The following is a 19,239-nucleotide window of genomic DNA, read 5'->3' on the forward strand; positions in this document are numbered from 1 at the left end:
CGGAGATTACAAGCGAGCTGCTATTGGCTCGATTAGCTGCTATTTCAAAAAGGGCAGTCACAAGTTTCTGTTCATCCTGGTCACGGTAACCCCGCCCCCAGCCCCTGATGCAAGCGGTTCTCACTTCTAGACCAGCAATGTTTTTGTGCTACATACAAACCACTTTGTCAGCTAGTGCTTTGTGTGTCAAAAGACAAATCACAAACTGATTTGAAACTACGCTCTGGCTCTGAACCAGCACTCTAACTGCCTTGGTGGTTCAGGGAGTTTTTTCATTTTTTGACGTTTTTTAGCTCTGATGCAAGATGCTTAAATGCAGTGAATTATTAGTCACAGTAAGTTGAGAGGAGGACCAAGATGAGGCAGTCTTGATGCTGCTAGCAGTGAAGCCAACCAATGTGCTACGATTAGTCAAACACAAACTCAATGCATTATTGAAGAGTTTAAAATCAACATGGCTGTTTTTGAGTAGCACTACCGCTGTGAAGGCCAGCGAGAGATTGCAGTGAGCCGACAATAGCGGGATACCATCGATTCTGGCAAATCAATGACATTGAAACTAAAGCTGACGGCTGTTTTACTGTTAGCTCTGAGAATATTGCCTGTTTCATAAAAATGAACCTTCGCCACACTCGCTTTGTGGTGTGGAGCTGCAGAAAGTCATAATTTTCATAATAAAATTGAGCAGTGACCTTTCTCACCCACACATGCTCATCCGAGCGCCATTATGAGACGCTTTTTATTAACTCTCCACTCGTTTTTCTTTCATTAGCTCTATCTTTCCTTGCACCTCTTGAAACCATGATATCAAACTTCAGAATTAAACAGTTCTCCGGCCATTAAGATGTACAAATGTTCATTATTTTCTCATCACAATAAGTAAAAGCACCTGTTGAAATGCACAATAATCTTCAGAGAGGGGCAAGTTTACCGCCAACGTTCCTTCAAAAACTCGCCTTTACAAAAAGGGAATAAAATGTTGAAGCCTGATTGGTCCAGTTGGAGTTGAGAGGAAAAGCCTTAAGACACACAGAGAGAAAGAAACACATATAGAGAACAAGTGTTTTGCTGAAAGGCTCATTATCACTAATACTTAGAGTGAGAAACTAAAGCAATACGGATCACATCGTCCAATCCATACAGGTCATCAGACAGCGACAGGTGACAAAACAATCACAGACACACCGTCTTGTGATGCACCACATAAACAATGACTTACTCGCTCAAGTTTAATATATGAACAATAGTAGGCTAAATGTGATTGACTTAGCAAATGCCACAAACTAATCTAAGATAACTGACATGAATGTGAAAGAAAACAGTGTAATTGTAAAGGCTTAATTAAAGCACAGTACAAAGTATGTTTTCCATCATGAGTTTTGAGGGCATTTTAAAGTCTGGCTTTCTTGCACTCTCTGTTTAACAAAACGGTGGGCTTGAAAGCAATTATTTCAGAGAGAGCGAGAGGAACATGTCTCAGTGGAGCCCTGAAACGCTGATGAAGCAAACCAGTGAGAGAGAACCAATATGAAACACGGTTCTCTCTAACGAGCGGAGGATTAGCCAAAGTTTCTGAGCCTGCAAAAGATTGTTTAAATTAACGATCTACAGCTTAAGACAGTTTAATGTCAGTCCATAACCAACACCGCAGAACACAGACTTCAGACCTGCTTCCTGTACTTAAAAAACAAATAGCATCTCAAAGCACATGGTATCCGATTGTGAGATAGAGAATAGTCTGTCAGAAGTGTACCAGGCAGTTGTGGCCTAATAGTTAGAGAGTCGGACTTGTAACCCGAAGCAAGGCAACTAACCCCCAATTGCTCTTCGGAAATTAATCTGAAATTAAAACAGGAAAAAAATGTGGTTTGTCAGTTTTAGCTGGTTTAGTTGGTCTCTTAGGATGGCCAAACTGGTTTTCAGCTGATTTCCCAGCCTGATCAGCTATCAAGTGCCCCAAAAACCCTCAAAAATCACTAAACTAGATCAGCTTGAAACTTTAAGCTAGTTTAAGCAGCTATTTAGCAGGGTACATACAAAACATATGGTCTTCCCTAGTGAATCGAAGTATGCAAATAGGAATGCAGCCCGAATCCTAAATCTTTAGATTGACAGTTCCAGATTAACTTTGCCTTAAACTCTGGTTGCTCACTCTACATTTAGTTAGTCACTTTAGACAAAAGTTTTTTTTTTTTAAATGACGAGTCCATTGGTGTTAAGCAAAGTCTTGCTTTGATTTAGACTACGCAGGGATCCAAGGTTCAGAGCGAGTGCTCTTTAGGGACTCATGGACTCGCAGCATGTATTGACTGTTCTCTCCAGGCAGTCTGGGATTTTAAAAATAGTTTCAAGAAAAACATTCGAGCTCGATCTGCTTTTAATATGCAACCCTGTCTGAAGTCTGAGGTTTAAATTAGGGATTGATTCTGCAGTTGACGTCTGAGCTCAGAAACATATTCTACACAAGTATGCAAGTGCAGACATACAAATATTTGGCCAATGCATTGCAAGTATGAGGCCCTGTTGTACATATATTAATGTGTTGTCATGTTACTGGTGTCTGTACTCAAGGTAGCAACAGAGTTCATTCAAATGTCATTAAAGTTGATGTGTTATTATTCAACTAGCTAATATAAACAAGGGTTGTGGTGTTTAAATTAATTGAAATTGAGAGTGCCTTTAAATTTCAACTCAATTACTGTATTTGAAATGAGGTGGCAAACAGGATGCTAAATTGCAATTTAAGCTCGAAAGTAAGGAAACGAATAAAAAAAAAAGGAATTTAAACACATTCATCTAATTTTAATTAATTTTTATAGTCCTTACAGATAGATAGACGGAACAATAGAACAATGATAGACAGAATGAGAGAATGACAGAACAACAGAACGAAAAATGATAGACAGAATGAGAATAATAGACCACAATAGAACGACAGAAAGAAATAATGATAGACAGAACGAGAATGATAGACAGAACAATAGAATGACAGAACAAAATAATGATAGACAACAAAATACGATAGACAGAATGAGAAAATGAGAGAATAGAACGACAGAACGAAATAACGATAGACAGAACGAGAATGACAGACAGAACAACAGAACAAAATAATGATACACAAAACAACAGAATGACAGAACGAAATAAAAATGGACAGAATGATAGAATGACAGACAGAACAAAATAATGAGACAGAAAAATAGAACGACAATGAAATAATGACAGAATGAGAGAATGATAGACAGAATAATAGAATGACAGAACGAAATGATAGACAGAACGAGATAATGACAGAACAGAACGAAATAATGACAGACAATAAGAGAATGACAGAACAGAATGAAATAATGATAGAATGAGAGAATGACAGACAGAAAAATAGAATGACAGAATGAAAGAACGACCGAACAGAAGAATGATAGAATGAGAATGAAAAAACGGAACAATAGATTAGACAGGACAAAAGAAAGGCCGATGGATGGATGGATGGATGGATGGAACGACTGAACATAAGAACAACAGACAGAATGACAGATAGAATGAACGACAGACAGAACTACAGATAGAGAGAACAATGGATAGATGGATGGATAGAACACTAGGCAGAACAACTGAACGGAAGAATGATAGGGTGAGAACGTTACAGAACAATGACTAGAGAGAACGATGGACAGGACAACAGACAGTCGGTCGGACGAACAGACAGAACGGATGGATATTATATTAATTAGTCAGCAACATGAAATTGTGTCTAGATGCTTTTACATTCACGGTTTAGAGTGTTTTGAGCCAGAAGCTCTGAGCCTCAGCGCAGTATGTTCAGTACCGAAACATCAAGCCCATCCTAAACTCTCTCTCTGCTATCTGCCTGTCTGCAGTTGCAGGTCATTTCTGCATTGAGACTTCGAGCAGATCCAAACGCTGTGATCCGGAGCAGAACAGGGCTGATTTCACATGCAGCACCAGCAGGGCGTCTGGTCTCGAGTCGCTCCCCAGAGATGAGGTTTGCTTCTCGACAGTCTGCTAATACAAACCTGCCTGCTGCGGGAACAAGGGAGCGACCCACACCAACCATCCTGAATACTAATGCCCTCGGCCATGCCGCACGTAACGCAATGCATGCACGAGTCGGACGCCTGCCTCTTTAAATCTCCAAGAAGGCCATATTCACGTAGTTGCTTGAGCTATCAAAGACCTGCCTGCAATGGCTTCGCTCGCTCTTCTGTGATGAGTCTGTCTTTTCTCTAGGAACAAGATATGAGATTCCAGCGAGCAGAGGTGTGATGTGTCTCCAGTTTGACGCTGATCTGTATCTGACGGACAGGTCAGGTAGTTTTGGAGTCTACCAGCAATTACCGGCCTGTCCAGGTGAGCTGAAGTGCTGTGGAATTAGACGATGATCTCCGGTGTAATCACACTCACACACACGAGTGTCCACCACAGTGTCCGTTCAACTGCACATTGAGAAAGAGAGAGACAGAGCAGAGGTGAGCAGACTATGTCTGCCAGGTTTTGATGAACTTTATAATCACCAGAAATATGAAACAAATTTCACACCACAGAGCCCACTGGGTCGGTCACCGAGTCTTTTACCTGCTTGAGTGTTTGTGTAACCCTGAAAGCAAAGCAAACCACACATTAAAAATTGATTTAATATCTCAGTTGTTCCTCTTCAAACACAATAATTAAATGCAGATCAAATTGTCATTTTTTACTCACCCTCATGTTGTTCCCAAACCGGGATGCTGAACTTTTTTTTTTTAATTTACGCAGCTCTTTTCCACATGAACACATCTATCATGCTGCTGTATTTCAAGTCTTCTAAAGCCATCCGATGGTCTTGTGTGAGAAGATGAAATTTAAATCCTTAGTGACTCTCAAATTCATGCAAATAATAATCATGGAGCTCTCAAATTGAATTTGCGCAGGTTTGATGATTAGCATCAAACGTCATTGGTTCTCGAGGAGCTCACACTCAAACGTCATGACGCCGAAGCTGCAACATATTTGATTTGAAAGCTGCAAACTGAGCAATAACATTTTCATTTGGGAAAAGAATGAGATTATATAAGAGAAAGACAACTCAAACTTCTCTTTAACTTCTCGACTGTTGCTTTAAGACACAAATGAGAATAGAGAAAAAATTTTGCAGGGGTCTCCTGCTTCTCAGATGTTTCTTCTAAAGAAAATTCCTCAGTAATCTCACATTTCCTCTAGTTTCAGAAGAGATTTCTTTATCTCAAACTGTGCTCAAATGTGCAAAAATGACAAAATCTGCAATTAAAAAGGTAAAGATCTCAATATGAACAAACATTTCTCAGATTCTTCCAAAACTAAATGATCTGAGCAACCCATTTTTTTTTTCTCCTAAGGACTTTTAGGAGAAACCTCTAAAATTCATACATTATAGTTGAAGTTTACATTAAGAAGACCATTAAAGTCACCTGAGACATGAAAGAGCAACCACTGAGCAATTACATCCTCCTCTGGGAAGAGACAGTAGCACTATACATGGGGTACAAAAGAAAAATCACAAAAAATTCTCAATTGTTTCTACTAGACAAGTATGAGATTAAATGCAACCTCTTCATTAGGTGTTTCTCCTGCTAAAGAATCTCGTAATCTCAGGAGTTTCAGAGGAGATCTCACCAATTTCTCAAACTGTTCTCATATTTGCCAAGATATCAAAGTCTGTAATCAAAAGTCAGAGATCTCAATATGAACCCAATTTTCTCTCAAGATCAGACTATGTGAGCTGACATCTACATTTCCATCTAAAAGATTTATGAGATGAACATTTGAGATGATTCCGAGACAAAACTGAGAACTCCATTAAGTCTCCTGAGCGTTAAAACCTTCATCTGAGTGCTGATTTGTCAGCATAAGCTCCAGAAACACTCAAATTGGAAATAAAAATCATAAATGAGATCTCTTGGATGTCTCAGTTGTTTATCCTAGGTTTTTAGTGAGGCTTGTTTCTCCTGAAACATACAGACCCCAGTAATCTCATGTGTCTGCTCTAGTTGTCAAAATACCAAAGTCTACAATCAAAAGGCAAGATCACAATATAAACTCAAGCATTTCTCACCAGCTTTCCCCATATCAAGAGATCTGAGCTGCTCGACATCAATTTTATTTCTCTTACTGGAGGACACCTAGTGACTCATTTGTCTCCATTTTAATATTTGTTTGAAGGAAGTCTAAAAGAAATAGCTGAGACAAAGTTGATACTGGATACAAAGTTGAAATAAAACTGTTAAGTATTGAGAGCGATGATAGAGCAACATCTGAGCAGAGAAGAGTAGAACTGAACTTCATGAAACTGAATTTAGAAAGGATCCCTTCAGGGGCCAAACCCACATCCACAAATATCTACTGTAAAGAGAGACGCTGAGAAAACACACCTGCTTAAGAGAAGAGCTGCATCACAGCGGGAGATACACGCATATGCTTTTATATGAACAACACGCAGATCACTCAAGAGACTAAGATGATGGGGTTGTGTCCCCCTGTAAAAAAAAAAAAAATTAAAAAAAAAAAATCACAGCACATCACAACACATCCTGAATGAAGGGAGAAAGACACAACATAAAATCTGGAAGAACAGCAACCGGACAAACTGAGCTTGAATGACTGTGGCTGGACCAGCAGGTACAATTACATGAATATTTTTAACTAGATGAATCACTGTTTTGTTGAAACTGGACACTGATACACTTATGAGACCAGCAGGTTTAAAGGGACAGTGTGGAGCCTGTTTTTCTGGCCCAGAACAGGCTTTTCTTCAATTGAAACTTGAGGTTTGTCCAGTGGGATTGTCACTGTAAATAAAACATCTGTTACACTTACTTACCAGGAGCGAAAAATTCTCTATTGGACAACGGGGACATCTGTCCTGTTAATGACAGATGCTAGTTTACAAAGAAAGATAGTCATGTCACAATTTAAAAGCTTCTCAGGTCCCTACTATCAGTCCAGTGGGGTTTTGAGAAATGACTAAACTAATTAATTGATAGCCAATGACCTGACTTCTTTAGTCTTTAGTTCAATAAATGGCTCTTCATTCAGAGGTACGCAAGGAGTGGGAAACATTCAGTGTAATTTATGAGGAAATTGCGGCCTCCAGTGGTGGAAGAGGTAAATACGCTCAGACAACTACAGAAATTATATAAACATTCTGCAAAACGCAACAAGAAAAAAATCAGTGAGGTAAACATTGTGCACATATCTGGGAAGTAAATAAGAAGTAAAGTTTTCAAGAAGAAAAAAAAAAAAAAAACTACAAACCTGCAAGGACATGGAGAGGACAATTAAGTTAAGGCCTGTTCACACCAAGAAGTACCTATGTTTTTAATCTAAGAGAATATCGGAGTCCAACCACAACTACAACGACAGAGGAAAGAAAAACTTTGACCGCCGATTGTGGTGACAGAACGCGACTTCGCGCGCTTAGTATATCGTCCGTTGGTGTGTGGACGCGCCTTTACAACTGAAGATCAAGACTTACACTGTGACGAACATTCAGTTTTTTATGTGTTTACAAGAGTGTGATTAAATCACGTAAGTGCAACTTTATTTATTTACAATAACTAGTCAAGACGATGTATAAAAAATTAACTGTGTATATGCGCAAGGATACCAGAAAGAGACATTCGCAGCAGCGCCATCTTTGATTTTTAAGGGGAAAAAAGCGAGGCTGTGAGGGAGACATCTCTTCTCAGTTCGGTTGTACTGTTACTTTGTTTTTACATTGTTTTGCCTATGAAACACTGCAAAAATGTCTTTCCAAGAAGACCAAAAAAACAAACAAAAAAACGCTCTGAAAAAATACTGTGGATACCATTGAAAACACGTCAAGTCTATCCCTTACAGTTGGTCCGCCTAAAAAAGCAGACCCACCATTAAAAGAACTTTGACAGTTACTGTCTAAATGAATTCTGTATTAAAATAAGTGCTTCAACAAAAACAAGAGCTGTGTTTTACTTCACCATTGCCCCACAGATTAGCATATGTGCATTACTGTAAACATAATTATATTCTGTGGTAATCAATGCCATAGTCTGTATCTATGGCCCATACATAACCTACTGTAGACATAACTTTTTGAATCCAGAACATTTCTTTCAGAATTCACACAATTTAAAAAAAAAAAAAAAGATACCTAAAACATTTTATGGATTCTGTATGTTTGTTCTCAAGAGTGATCTCCTACTTGAAGAAATCAAAAAGATGACCTCTTCGAAATTAACAATGCCAGAGAGCCTCTATACAGTATTAGTCTCTCATTTAAAGGTTATTTTGTTTTTCACTGAAAGAAAGAAAGCCAATGACGAATCTATCTGATGCTTGTTATATGTAGATAATTCCCACTGTAATAGAATTCACAGCAAACCAAACTTCATTTGAACCGCTATGATGAATATTAGATCAAAACCACTCTGCTAGCGTAGCAGTGAACACCGGGGCACAGCGCCGTTGACAAGATCAGAAACATTCAGGTTTTGTGTAATAAATTAGAAGCAGTATCAGACAGATGCCACAGACATAGTTTAATTTTTCATGTCTTTGAGCTATATCACCTCAGTTTATTTTTCAGAGGCGAAATTTGATTAGATGTCAAGATAGTGCTCGACATATGCGTAAACGGCAAAGCAAACATGTTTTCCCATCGGGAAGCACTTAATGATAGAGTAACCATCAAACACAGAGACGTGACATTAAATCAAAAGCTTTGTTAGTTGACTGCACCACATACTTCAGTGACAGCTTCATCAGTTCCCATTGGGAAAAATGATGATCCAGTCTTTGAGTTACGATTAAACAAAAGCGTAAGACCAGCATCTGTCCCAGGAGTTATGCTATTATTTAATGACAGCAATTAAAGTTATTCCTAACAAAATTTAATAACTTGTTCCACCTCTAAAAATGACTTTTCAGCTGATGTCACCAAGCCCTCTTATTTTAACCACCTGACACTTTTCACCATCCAATAAATTCACAATACATATATTTTATCATCCCGGCCTACATTTTTTTTCTCACTCAATATCCCTTTTCACCCTGAAATGTGTTACATCATGGAAAAAGGCAAAAACCATCTCATGTTGACTTTAACACCCCAATATCCCTGTTGTGAAAGAGTAGATCTTTACTGACGGTCCTTTCATCCATTTTGTATGAACTTTCTACAACTAACAGCACATTTTGCTTCATCCTTCCTCTCTCAGCTCTATTTTAAACTTAAAACATCAGTTGTACCATGCACAATTTAAAATCTGTAGCTGGAAGATGATTCCCAAGTTATTTCAGCAAACTTCATAGATGTGCCATCAGCAGTCACATGACCAGAAAGGAAAAATGAAAGTGGCCTATGCATTTGCATTTATGCAAAACCAATTATATACATCTCAAATGCAAAAAAAAAAAAAAAAAAGTATATTTTATAGCTATGATGAAATTTATATTCTATAAATCACCCTTAATTTTTCTGTTACATGATATTTGTTACATGTTTGCACTTTGCAATTAAGGGGGAGGGATAAAGTTATAATAATGACAAATAGTTATCCAGGTTTATGTTTATTTCCCTAAAATAATTAGAAAAGCCTAAGCTGATCAGCCATTTCATGGACATAAAATAAAATTACATACAGAAAAATGTACAAGTGCCTTTTTTCACACACCACTGCACTCAGTTTACTCACAAAAAAAAACAGCCCGATTCAAACTGAAGTGGAATTCTCCATAACTCCATCACTGTATGAAAATAACAAAAAAATAATGTCTTTCTTCAGTGCTGAAGGCTGAAATTAAAATGACAAACATTTCAAAAATCTATGGTAGTGTACTTTCCCACCGGCACCATGGTCAAGCTGGAAGCAGAATCAATAGCAGCGGGACAGATTCCAGTTCTGTTCCCAGCCAGGAACCGATACACTGTATTTCTGAGTATGCTTGAAACTCAAATTAATCTCCAGCTGCTTTAATCTCACCCAGTTGGACTTCGACCCAACATGGATTTTATGATATATATTTTAAAGCCCACTGGTTTAGTTTTTCCCCAGCCTGTCTTCTGATAGGTTGAGCTGATCTAATCCTCACCCTGATTGGTTGCCCATCAGTTTGTCTTAAGTCGTTTGACGGCTGCTTCTTGGTTGAGGTCATCTTGCTCTCTCTTGGCACCTCTGCTTGTCTCTTCAAGTTGGCGGCTTGTTCCAGACTCTCCATTAGATGGAGGCTCAATGCTCTTCTTCATCTCTCTCCTTTCTCTCCTCTCCTCCATCTCTTCAATCTCCTCTGCAAACAATGCCTTCAGAGGCCGAATGAGCCGCGGAAGCATCTGGAAATCTCCAAATCGAATCTGTGAGCACAAGAAAACAACACATCAAACTTTCCATTTGATTCAAAGTGGAATATAAATTCTATTTGGTTTGTACAGCATTTCTCAACTAAAAAAAAGTGAGGTAGCTAAGGAGGAGGAATAAAGGGAAGGAAGGATGAAAGAAAATAACTAAGGAAGGTATGCTGTAAGCAAGGGTGATTGTAAGGATGTAAATAAGAAAGGATATAAGTATTGTAGGAAGTAACTGAGAAAAGGAAGGATGTATGTAAATAAGGAAAGGACTAAGTAAGAAGTAGAAGTAAGGAAGAAAATAAGGAAGTAAAGGTATGATGATGTAAGTAATGTAGGAAGCAACTAAGAAATAAAAGGAAGGATGCAGATTTTGTAGCCCAAAAAAGTTTATCCATCCATCATAAATATAATCCATATGGCTCCAGGGGGTTAATAAAGGCTTTTTGAAGTGAAGCGATGGGAAAATCCATAATTAAAACTTTATAAATTCAAACTAGCTTCCGGCGAATGACCATACGCATACTGCGTAAGTCGACTTGTGCCAAGAGAGTAACCTAAGAAGCGACGAATGAGGCAAGATGTAGGAGAATCGTGAGCTTAGATGCCTCTCGCGGTTCAAACAAATAGGGCTGGGCAACAAACTCAAGCTCCTCTTCTCTTATATCAAAATCCTCCAACATTTCTCTTTAAAAATTCTCATTTTAGACTTCGAATTCATGACCGGTGTTTTGTTTTGATCTATCATCTGCGTTTCAGCGTTCATCATTACGTCATGCGTTGAGTCAGAGGTCACTCTTCCACCGCAAATCGACGCGTATGGCCATCTCCCAGAAGCTAGATATTATAGTTAATAAAGTTTTAAATATGGATATTTTTCTTACAAAAACTAATCACTTCACTTCAGAAGGCCTATATTAACCCCCTGGAGCAGTATGGATTATTTTTATGATGGATGGATGCACTTTTTTTGGGCTTCAAAATGTGCCCCCCCTTCAAAACCACTATAAAGTTTAGAAGAGCCAGTATTTTTTAAATATATCTCAGATTGTGTTCATCTGAAAGAAGATAGTCAAATACACCTAGGATGGCTTGAAGGTGAGTGAATCATGGGATAATTTTTGGGTGAACTATCCCTTTAAGAAGAATTAGTTGTTATTTATTTGTTATTTGACAATATGTGTATCCTCACCCTCATGTGGTCAAACGAGATGCCCACTTTGCTGTTGAAGTCGTCGTTGAAGAGAGGGATCTTAGCATACCGTTGACTGAAGTGATTTAACACGATGAATTCAGCGTTCATCTTCATCCCCATGCCAATTGCCTGAGACGTGGTGCTGGAAAAAGTTTCAGATTCAAAGAGCGATCACTTGACAATCATGCAACTTCTTCAGAAAAGACTAATGCACTGAATCTGAGCCTCAACTTCAATTTACACAATAAATGACATCAGAAAAGTCTGCATGGACACCACTGGAGTGCTGTACTGCAGTATTACTCTGTTTTCCACAGCCAATTCTCATGTCTACAAAGCTTGAAACACAAATTTGTGAATTTCAGCTGATAAAGCTAAACCGAACCTTCACTGACTTGGATGACACTCTCCGCCCTCCCAGGCAATCAATTCCTCACTGAAACCCAAATGAATCCCCCACAAAATCTCCAATCAATTCCACTCAGAAGTTCTCAGAGTTATTCAGCTCTTCAATTGGAAAAAGCCCCAGCGTGACACACGGAGCAGTTCATCCAGAGACCCGGCGCTCCAGAACTCCAACAGACGATAAGGAACCCAATCAATGCTCATCTAAGAGGAGAATCCCAGAACTTAAAGAGAGACCTGCTTTAAATGAGTCCTCCATCAGGAAACATATTATCCTCTGGGAAACCTGACCACTTTCATTTCAGAAGATTTTCACCTCCTGCCTGCGGCGGAGTTTTTTAGCTCTCAAATCAAACGATGGTTTATTTTCTTGTCTGTTTTGTTAGTTTGCCAAATACACTCTTCACCTCTTCACTCAAGGCAAAAGCAGAATTGTTTGATAAGAGCTGATGATTAACACTTGCAATGTTTATAGAAGAGAATTCATGCCAAGTTGAAATGCATTCATTAAATTGGAACAACATTCACCTATTTTTATGCGCATTTTGGGATATCGCATAAAAACAGCTGGATTGAAAAATTCTAAAAATGCACATAAAAAAAACAAGTATGCGCTCAATTGAGTCAGACACATTTTTATCCGATGAGAAAACATGCCCATAAACTATGATTGAAACACTTTTACTGAATAAATTCCTCGATGCTCAATTGTGTGACTGCGAGATGGGACGGCATAACTATTCTAACCAGCGGACCGATCTTGTTGCACATCAACTGAAATGCTGTTTTGGTTGTTCTGTAATGCCTGAGCAAAGTCTGTCGTCAAAGTGGTTCGGTATAATTACGTCCGAGAACTGTCTTACATGAATGTGTTCCCGCACAGTAGACATCTGCCTCCAAAACGCGTTTATTGCGTTTTATCTGCGTGCTCTAAGAAGCAAGTAATTTATTATATACAAAAATTAGTATATACAATTGCTTTTCCTACTTTTCTTAGTGATATTTAGCGCCATTTTATCAGGAAGTGATGTTTTTGTTCTCTTCGACTCACTGGATGGAAACGCTGCTTTATTCGCAAATATTTTATGTGATATTCCAATTTTGCGCACAAGTTAAATTCGCAACTTTGGATGGAAACATGGCTACTGTTGACAGAAATTGTGCCACAATAAAAAGGCAATTCCGTCATTACTCATTTAAAGGTTTGGAGTAAATTTTTAAAATGTTTTTGTAAGAAGTCTTTATGGAAGCTCGTTTCTGCCACTAAAAAAAAAACAAACTTTATCTCACAATTCTGACTTTATAACTTGCAATTGTGTGTTTATATCTTTTTTCTCAAAATTGTGTGATATGAACTCGAAATTGCCAGTTATAAAGTCAAAATTGTGATATATAAACTCGTAATTGAGAATAAAAGTTTTTTTCCCCCTCAGAATTGGACTTTATAACTCACAATTCTGAGAAAAGAAGTCAGAATTGTGAAATAAAAAGTTGCAATTATCTTTTAAATGGTTTTATTCCATGGCGGAAACAAGCTTCCATAAGTAAAAACTATAATATCATGGATTATTACTACAAATCAAAATAACTGTTTTCTATGTGAATATATGTTAACATGGAATTTATTCCTGTGATCAAAGCTGAATTTTCAGAAATCATTCTACTATGCCGATTTGATGCTCAAGAAACATTTCTGATTATTGACAATTGTGCCTCTTCGTATTTAAGTTCATTTTGAACAAGGTACCTGATGATTTTGGTCTGATCTGAACAGATTTAGCAGTACATTTCAGCACTGACTGCTTTATGAATCAGCCAAAGTGTGATGCAACTGTAAAAAGAGGCTGTTATTGAAGGATGAGTAGTTAAAAACTATTTCTGACATGGATCTAATGGAACTACATGGATGCCTGATGCTGTACCAGAATTGGTCGTGAAAAACTCCATTAAGAGAGATTTAGTGCTAAAGACTTTGACAAACATTATAAAAAAATAAAAAATGAGATGACCCTGTAGCTCTGAATTTCTCTTGCATTGGGATGTCATTGAACCTGTGTTCATGTTACCTGTGTCTCTTCTCTAACGCCTCTTCTTCCATCCCATCCTCCAGCGTGGCTTCATGAATCAAAAGTGTTGCATTCTTGCCTGAGAACAAACCAAGAGATGAATCAAACTCTCTCCACCACACACACAGATAAATTACAGCTGACATGCTGTTCCCTCTTTCGCCCTATTGTAAAACACACACAAACTTTCACACACACCAACACATACTCCATTTTTTCCCTTTAGAAATCAATCACGAGAACTCCAGCAGCCCAACAAGCGCTGAGACAACAAAGGCCTTTCCTAATGAGACGAGCGGACCAAACCATCTGCAGCGTTCAGGAGGGGAAGGTTGAATACCCTCCATCACTGCCGGACTCCCTCAGGAGCCATTAAAGAGGTTTCTGTGACTCTGAGAATGGCGCTGAAGTGATCGATTACATAGCTGATAAAGACAGGAAGCAGCATTTAAACGCAGGCTTCATTCGTATCGATTGTGAGTCACTATAGAGATTCAGACGCAATTACAGACTTTCTCTCTCCAACTGGACTGATGGCCGTTTAATGACCAGATTCTGAATGACGGAAGATTGAGTTCAGATTGAAAATAAAGCATAAGCGTGTAACTATAAATCTAATTGCATGCAAAATGTAACTGTGCATCTTAATAAATACATGTGTGGGTGTTTGTGTGGGTGTTCACAAAACTCAAGAAACCTCAAGACCACATTTTCCAACTGAAAAACCAATAGAAAGAAATAGCACATGATTTTTCTTCCTCAAATTTGTATTAAATGTATTGCCAAAAAACAAAAACTGATAAATAACTTTTTACAGTAAGCTCCTACTATAGTTAATGCATTAACTAACATTAACAAAGATTAAAGGGGATCTATTATGCCACTTCTTACAAGATGTAATACAAGTCTCTAGTGTTCCCAGAATGTGTCTGTGAAGTTTTAGCTCAAAATACCCCACAGATCATTTATTATAGCTTGTCAAATTTGCCCCTATTTGGGTGTGAGCAAAAACAAGCCGTTTTTGTGTGTGTCCCTTTAAATGCAAATGAGCTGCTGCTCCCTGCCCCCTTTCCAGAAGAGGGTGGAGCTTTAACAGCTCGCGCTTCTAAAGCAGCCCAAAATGGCCTCATCCCCTTTGTTGCATGTTCTCGGGGGCAGGGTTTATGTAAATTTTAGGGTTTGTGATGTCAACAACCCGGGAAGAAGCTCGTTGTAGTCCCTACCAGCCGTTTGTTGTAGTCCTTAAACAGAATTCTTTAAAAGAAAATATCTCCCTTTGCTTTGAACTTTGAGCGTCGTAACTTTTTTTTTGTTATTAGTTCATGTCAACTAATGAACTTAACTAATGTTAACAAAAGAAACCTTATTATATAGCGTAATTTTATAAACCATAATTTACATAGTCAACTATATGTATATCATGTTGGTACTCTGTTTAATTTATACTGATTTGATTTTTTTTTTTTAAATCAGAATCATCACTCGGGACAATGACAAAAACTAAAAAAAAATTTTTTTACACATTCTAAACACTATAACCTTTAAAAGGCAAGTTTTAGATGATTTTACCCTCATCAGAATATTCAGACCAGTATGATGTGATATGATATATAATTTGTACATACTCATGGGCAAAAGCATCAGTGGTCATAGTGTGTGTATGTGTTTTTACCCATATTGGCGACGGCTTCGCAGGGCATGGTGTCTCCAGAGAACACAAGCTGCCAGCCAGACTGATGCGTCAAACTGCAGGCAAACGCGTTCTTACAGTGACGAACATAACACGTCTGAAACTACACATTCAAAAGAGAGAGAAAGAGGGAGAGTTTAATCACAACATGCTCCATAGATCACTCTTTATTCTTTATTTATATCACGGCCCGAGTACAGATATTATAAAGATTTATATATAATAGTTTGTTGGTACCATAAAATTAAACATCTTAAATATTGTGATTGTGACTTTAATGTGCTTTTATACGGCCATTAAGCTTCCTAAAAACCAAACCCATATACTTTGCGAGTATGAGAGTGCTAGAAGACAGAGAAAAAAATATTTTAGATAGCAATAGATTAAAGGTAGAGTAGGCAATTTCAGAGAGGCCAGCAACAACTCTCCGAAGCCACGCCTCCTTCAAAACACATGAACGCGCAAAGCCAAAGCAGAGTCTGCAAAGCGTTATGAGACGGTGTTAAATTACCTCATGTCTTAAAGCACATTACAATACAATAATAATGAACACAAACAACTTTCAGAGGTCTGAATTGTACCACCTGACTGCTGCAGATTCATTTCGGCGTTGATAGTGTTGACAAAGAAACGCATACGTCTAGGGCTGCACGATTAATGGTAATCGAATCGAAATCGCGATTTGGCTTAGTGCGATTATGACATCGCAAAGGCTGCGATTTTTAATTATATGAATATGTACACAGCGTGTTAGTGAAGAGCTGCTCTGTGATCAGTAGTAAATGACGCTCCATCTGAGAGCACTGCATTAGAAAAAGCAACACATGTCAAATATACAAACTTTCCAAACATGAGAAGCCTTTATGAACTTCTTTTCTAACAAAAGACAACATTGAATGTGTTTTTACTCCAAACTCACTTTATAATGTCAGTTGAGTGTTTGAAATAGCATTTTGATTAGCATTTGGATTATAAATATACTTTATAATTACGGAAATACCCGAGAAGGCTTGAAGAAAACATATAAACAATGTATTATTGTAGTCGTCTGTTTATTTTATTTATGTTTAATCAATCAAAGCGTTTCTACCTTCTTTTTATTCAGTCACAGCGATAGCATGATGCCCATTGGGGATTTCCTGAAATAGCGTTTGTTATATATTTGTTGTGTATATTTGTACGCATTGCGTAGATTTGGAGTATCTGCTCAAGGGCGCCCTCCGGCATCCAGTATGAAACAGACATGTTTAGCACCAAGTAAAGCTCACTCAATCCTATTCAGGGTAAAAATAGGAAAAATAATTCCTATATATGTGCCTTTTTGAATATTTAGACCACTTCTATTATTGATTGCAATCAGGACGTGAAGAGAGTTTCAACCAGAATAACAAAAAGTGCTAATGAAAAAAAATTGCCTACCCAACCTTTAATTATTACATTGGTGCATATAAATATATATAATAAAATACCATTAAAGTTACTTTTTTTTATGTTCTTTTGCACTAAACATTTTTAATTTTCTTTGCAACTGCTGTTTCCTTGAAATCCTGATTCTTAAAATAAAATAAAATAAAATAAAACATTTAAACCAAATGCCTAATTATTAAGATATACTGTATAGGGATTTTTTTCTAAGCTAAGCAAAAAAAAAAGAAAAAAAAAAAAAAAAAAAAAGGCTATACAGTCCATACAGACCTTGACCAGGTCATTCTTCTTCAGGACAGTCTGAATGAAGGATTTGGTCTTGGCTTTGGGAATCTCGGCACCGTCACACAAAAACTTTGATGGGATGATGCTGGAATGATCAAAAAAATAAATAAATAAATAAATAAAAAGAAGAGATAAGTGTCAAGAACAAGCAACCGATTTTTGTCGTTGATACCCTTTTTACAAATGATAATGTATTTACTGTCAATTGTGAGAACCGTAGACGCTCTTACAGAAAGACAGACAGAGATCAAATAAAGAGACAGTGGTAGTTTTCTCTCGTACTTGATCTGGCTGAGGATCTGCTGGCAGTGGTCGTGGTACTGGTTCAACCACATCATGATCTGTACGGGTGCGATCAGATCCACGGGGCTGAACGCTTTTCCAAGACTCATCTACAATACAGAAGATGATGTTAACAGTGAAATAATCCATATACGCAAGCATTAAAATACTGACCCCCCAAAATAAAATAAATATACATACCAGAGCTCTCTCTCGCTCCAATAATAAATGAATCAAACCCTGCGTGGATGAAAAAACATATAGCGTCAGCAAAGGAATAAATGGCATTGATTATTATTTAATATAATATTCCTACTTCCTATATGCTACATTTTTCTCTCAGCTCTCTATGATTCTGATGCTCTGGGTTTCTTCCATTTAAATAATCTAGTATGCTAAACTGTATAACTGACCATTTATTTAATTATTTGTTAAGTATCCATATAATTAGCACGATAATGTACAGTCAAGCAGTTTTTTTTTGGCAAAATAATCATCTTATGGTTTGTTTGTGACGGCCTCACCGTGTGATGATCTGCGTGCAGGTGCGACACAAAGATGGTGGAGAGTTTGGAGAGGACTTCATCCACATCATTGCCATAATGACGACACAACTGGCCGAACGTTCCCTCCCCACAATCCAACAGCAGCGACTGAGATGGGCTGAGGAACAGAGAGATGAATAGACACACCACTGCATATAATCAAGTCTGCTGAATTACATTATATCAATAAAACACATGTGACTACATTACTGTGATTTTACTACAGTTAAGTAGTATTGTTTAGGCCAATGTGAACACGTGTTTTGTGCATGAGCCGCACCTCAAAACAACGAACTTGCTTAATTGACCATTGATAAATATTACCTGATGTTCACTAAAGTTCCACTGACGTTTCTGATCTTCATCGGCAGGGACGAGCCGGTGCCCAAAAACACGATCTCAGGAAACTTCTCACCTTTAGAAACATACAAACATGATACACATATGAAAATGGAACTAAATCAGTTCACACACCCAGAATAAGAGCTTAAAAACTTAAAACTTGTTATATTTTATATAGACTACCATTAAAAGTGTTCATCTCTATTATGACCATTTTGGAAAAACAAATCCATTTACTCTTGTATGATCTGAGGCGTCTACAGATACATTAGAGAGGGAAAGTCAGACGTGAAGAAAGTTTTACTCGGAGGAAATTAAATGTCAAGCTGAGGAAGTGTTCTTGTCTTTCTGCTCTTCTAATTCAATACTTTCATCCCTCCTTCTCTCTCTCAGATTCGGTAGAAAGCTCACCAGACGTGGAGACGGACGCAGCCACCTGGAACTTTCTGCATTCCTCAACTTCCTCCAGAAAGTTTGGCACTTCGGCTGCTTCCTTCACAAACTCCTCAGAGTCGCAGGACAGGATGGCATCTCTACACACACACACAAGAAAGATTCACAAAAGCTCCTCAACTAAGATCAAGATTTGCAAGAACTTCCTAGGAACTGGTTTGTTGAAGCTGTAAAAATTGATAAACTCATAATTATCA

The 19,239-nt window shown here is 37.8% G+C and overlaps 1 protein-coding gene and 1 long non-coding RNA gene across 2 annotated transcripts in view; one reads left to right on the forward strand and one right to left on the reverse strand.

Moving 5' to 3' along the window:
* LOC127508437 (uncharacterized) overlaps positions 1–19,239 on the forward strand; it is a 527,778-nt gene that overhangs the window by 372,013 nt on the left and 136,526 nt on the right. The gene's annotated exons all lie outside the window — the stretch shown is intronic.
* The window catches only part of elac2 (elaC ribonuclease Z 2), a 17,816-nt gene continuing 8,143 nt past the window's right edge, over positions 9,567–19,239 (reverse strand). The window contains exons 16-25 of the mRNA XM_051886314.1: positions 19,001–19,122; positions 18,572–18,662; positions 18,227–18,365; positions 17,904–17,942; positions 17,703–17,812; positions 17,406–17,505; positions 15,693–15,813; positions 14,021–14,099; positions 11,547–11,691; positions 9,567–10,363 (exon numbers count right to left, since the gene is read on the reverse strand). Coding sequence (XP_051742274.1) covers positions 10,121–10,363; positions 11,547–11,691; positions 14,021–14,099; positions 15,693–15,813; positions 17,406–17,505; positions 17,703–17,812; positions 17,904–17,942; positions 18,227–18,365; positions 18,572–18,662; positions 19,001–19,122 — 1,189 coding nt within the window. The 3' untranslated portion in view covers positions 9,567–10,120. The remainder of the gene's footprint in view (positions 10,364–11,546; positions 11,692–14,020; positions 14,100–15,692; positions 15,814–17,405; positions 17,506–17,702; positions 17,813–17,903; positions 17,943–18,226; positions 18,366–18,571; positions 18,663–19,000; positions 19,123–19,239) is intronic.

Source organism: Ctenopharyngodon idella, chromosome 3 (genome assembly GCF_019924925.1).
Source record: "Ctenopharyngodon idella isolate HZGC_01 chromosome 3, HZGC01, whole genome shotgun sequence".
In the NCBI taxonomy this organism is placed as follows: domain Eukaryota; kingdom Metazoa; phylum Chordata; class Actinopteri; order Cypriniformes; family Xenocyprididae; genus Ctenopharyngodon; species Ctenopharyngodon idella.